Source organism: Alligator sinensis, unplaced genomic scaffold, assembly GCF_000455745.1.
Source record: "Alligator sinensis unplaced genomic scaffold, ASM45574v1 scaffold1318_2, whole genome shotgun sequence".
Lineage (NCBI taxonomy): Eukaryota > Metazoa > Chordata > Crocodylia > Alligatoridae > Alligator > Alligator sinensis.
Genome location: NW_005843067.1, coordinates 35,731 through 36,791, shown reverse-complemented (window position 1 = coordinate 36,791; position 1,061 = coordinate 35,731). Strand labels below are relative to the sequence as shown.

The 1,061-nt window shown below is 64.9% G+C and overlaps 1 protein-coding gene across 1 annotated transcript in view; it reads left to right on the top strand.

Moving 5' to 3' along the window:
• Window positions 1-6: 6 nt before the first annotated feature.
• Window positions 7-1,061, top strand: part of RELA (RELA proto-oncogene, NF-kB subunit) — a gene marked incomplete at its 5' end in the record, with an annotated part of 7,109 nt that continues 6,054 nt past the window's right edge. Inside the window, 2 exons of the mRNA XM_025193570.1 lie at window positions 7-103; window positions 972-1,058. Of these exons, the coding sequence (XP_025049355.1) occupies window positions 7-103; window positions 972-1,058 (184 nt within the window). The remainder of the gene's footprint in view (window positions 104-971; window positions 1,059-1,061) is intronic.

The window sequence follows — 1,061 nt, the reverse complement described above, 5'->3', positions numbered from 1 at the left end:
GGGGCGGGGACCCCCCCAGTCACCCCCAGGTCACTAACCTCCTCTTGCCTGTGTCTCCTTCCAGATCTGCTGCCTCTTCTCCTCCAGCCGGACTGGCACATGGGTAAGTCCATCGACAGAGAGCAGTCCAAGGGCAAAGAGCAGGAGAGAACCCATACGTCCGGGCTCCCAGCCATCCCCGCTCCCCCCACATGGGCCGTGGAGCCATGTGAGGGGAATGCACTTGGACCTCCCCCACCTGGAGCCATCTCTATCTGTTCTACCCAGCCACCAACGCCCCCCTCCCCAGAGCTGGCTGCATCTATTCTACTCAGCCAGGGGGGGTGGCCCCCCCAGAGCCAGCCACGGCAGAGACCTGGATCCCCAGCCCTGATGCCCCCCAGACCTGGCTGCCACTGCTCCAGGGCTGTGACTCTCCCAGGGTTTCCCCAGGTGACTTGCAGCCCAGAGTCTGGCTCAGAGAGTGCTGGGATTAGCCTGGTCCAGGGGCGCTCGGGCTAGGCAGTCTCTTCCCTCTGGGCACCCTAGGTCTTATGCTGGGGGTGCCAGGGGCTGCTCCTATCACCCTTGGGCCAGCCCCTGAAGCCAGGAATTCCCAAGGCAGGAGCCATTGTCCTGGTTAGTCTGTGCTGCAGCTGGCTCTGGGGCGGGCTCTGTTGACAGCTGAGTAGAACAGATGCAGCCAGCTCTGGGGTGGGTCACAAGCTGGGGGTACGAAGCCGGGCACTGGGGTGCAGCCAGCTCTGGGGCGGAGGGTGTCGGCGGCTGGGTAGAAAAGGACATGGCTGCTTCTGGGGTGGGCCCAGGAGACATGAGGCTGAAATGCAGCTGTCTCTGGGGTGGGACGTGCCAGCAGCCAAGTGGAACAGAGGCTGCAGTATTGGGGCTGCGGGGCGGCCAGGGCTGGGATGGGGTCCCCAGCCTGGGGGTGAGGCCAGGCCCCCCCGTGACAGCCCGGGTGTGTCCCACAGAGCCAGTGCCGAGCTCGACGCCCTTCGTAGAAATCATCGAGCAGCCCAAGCAGCGCGGGATGCGCTTCCGCTACAAGTGCGAGGGGCGTT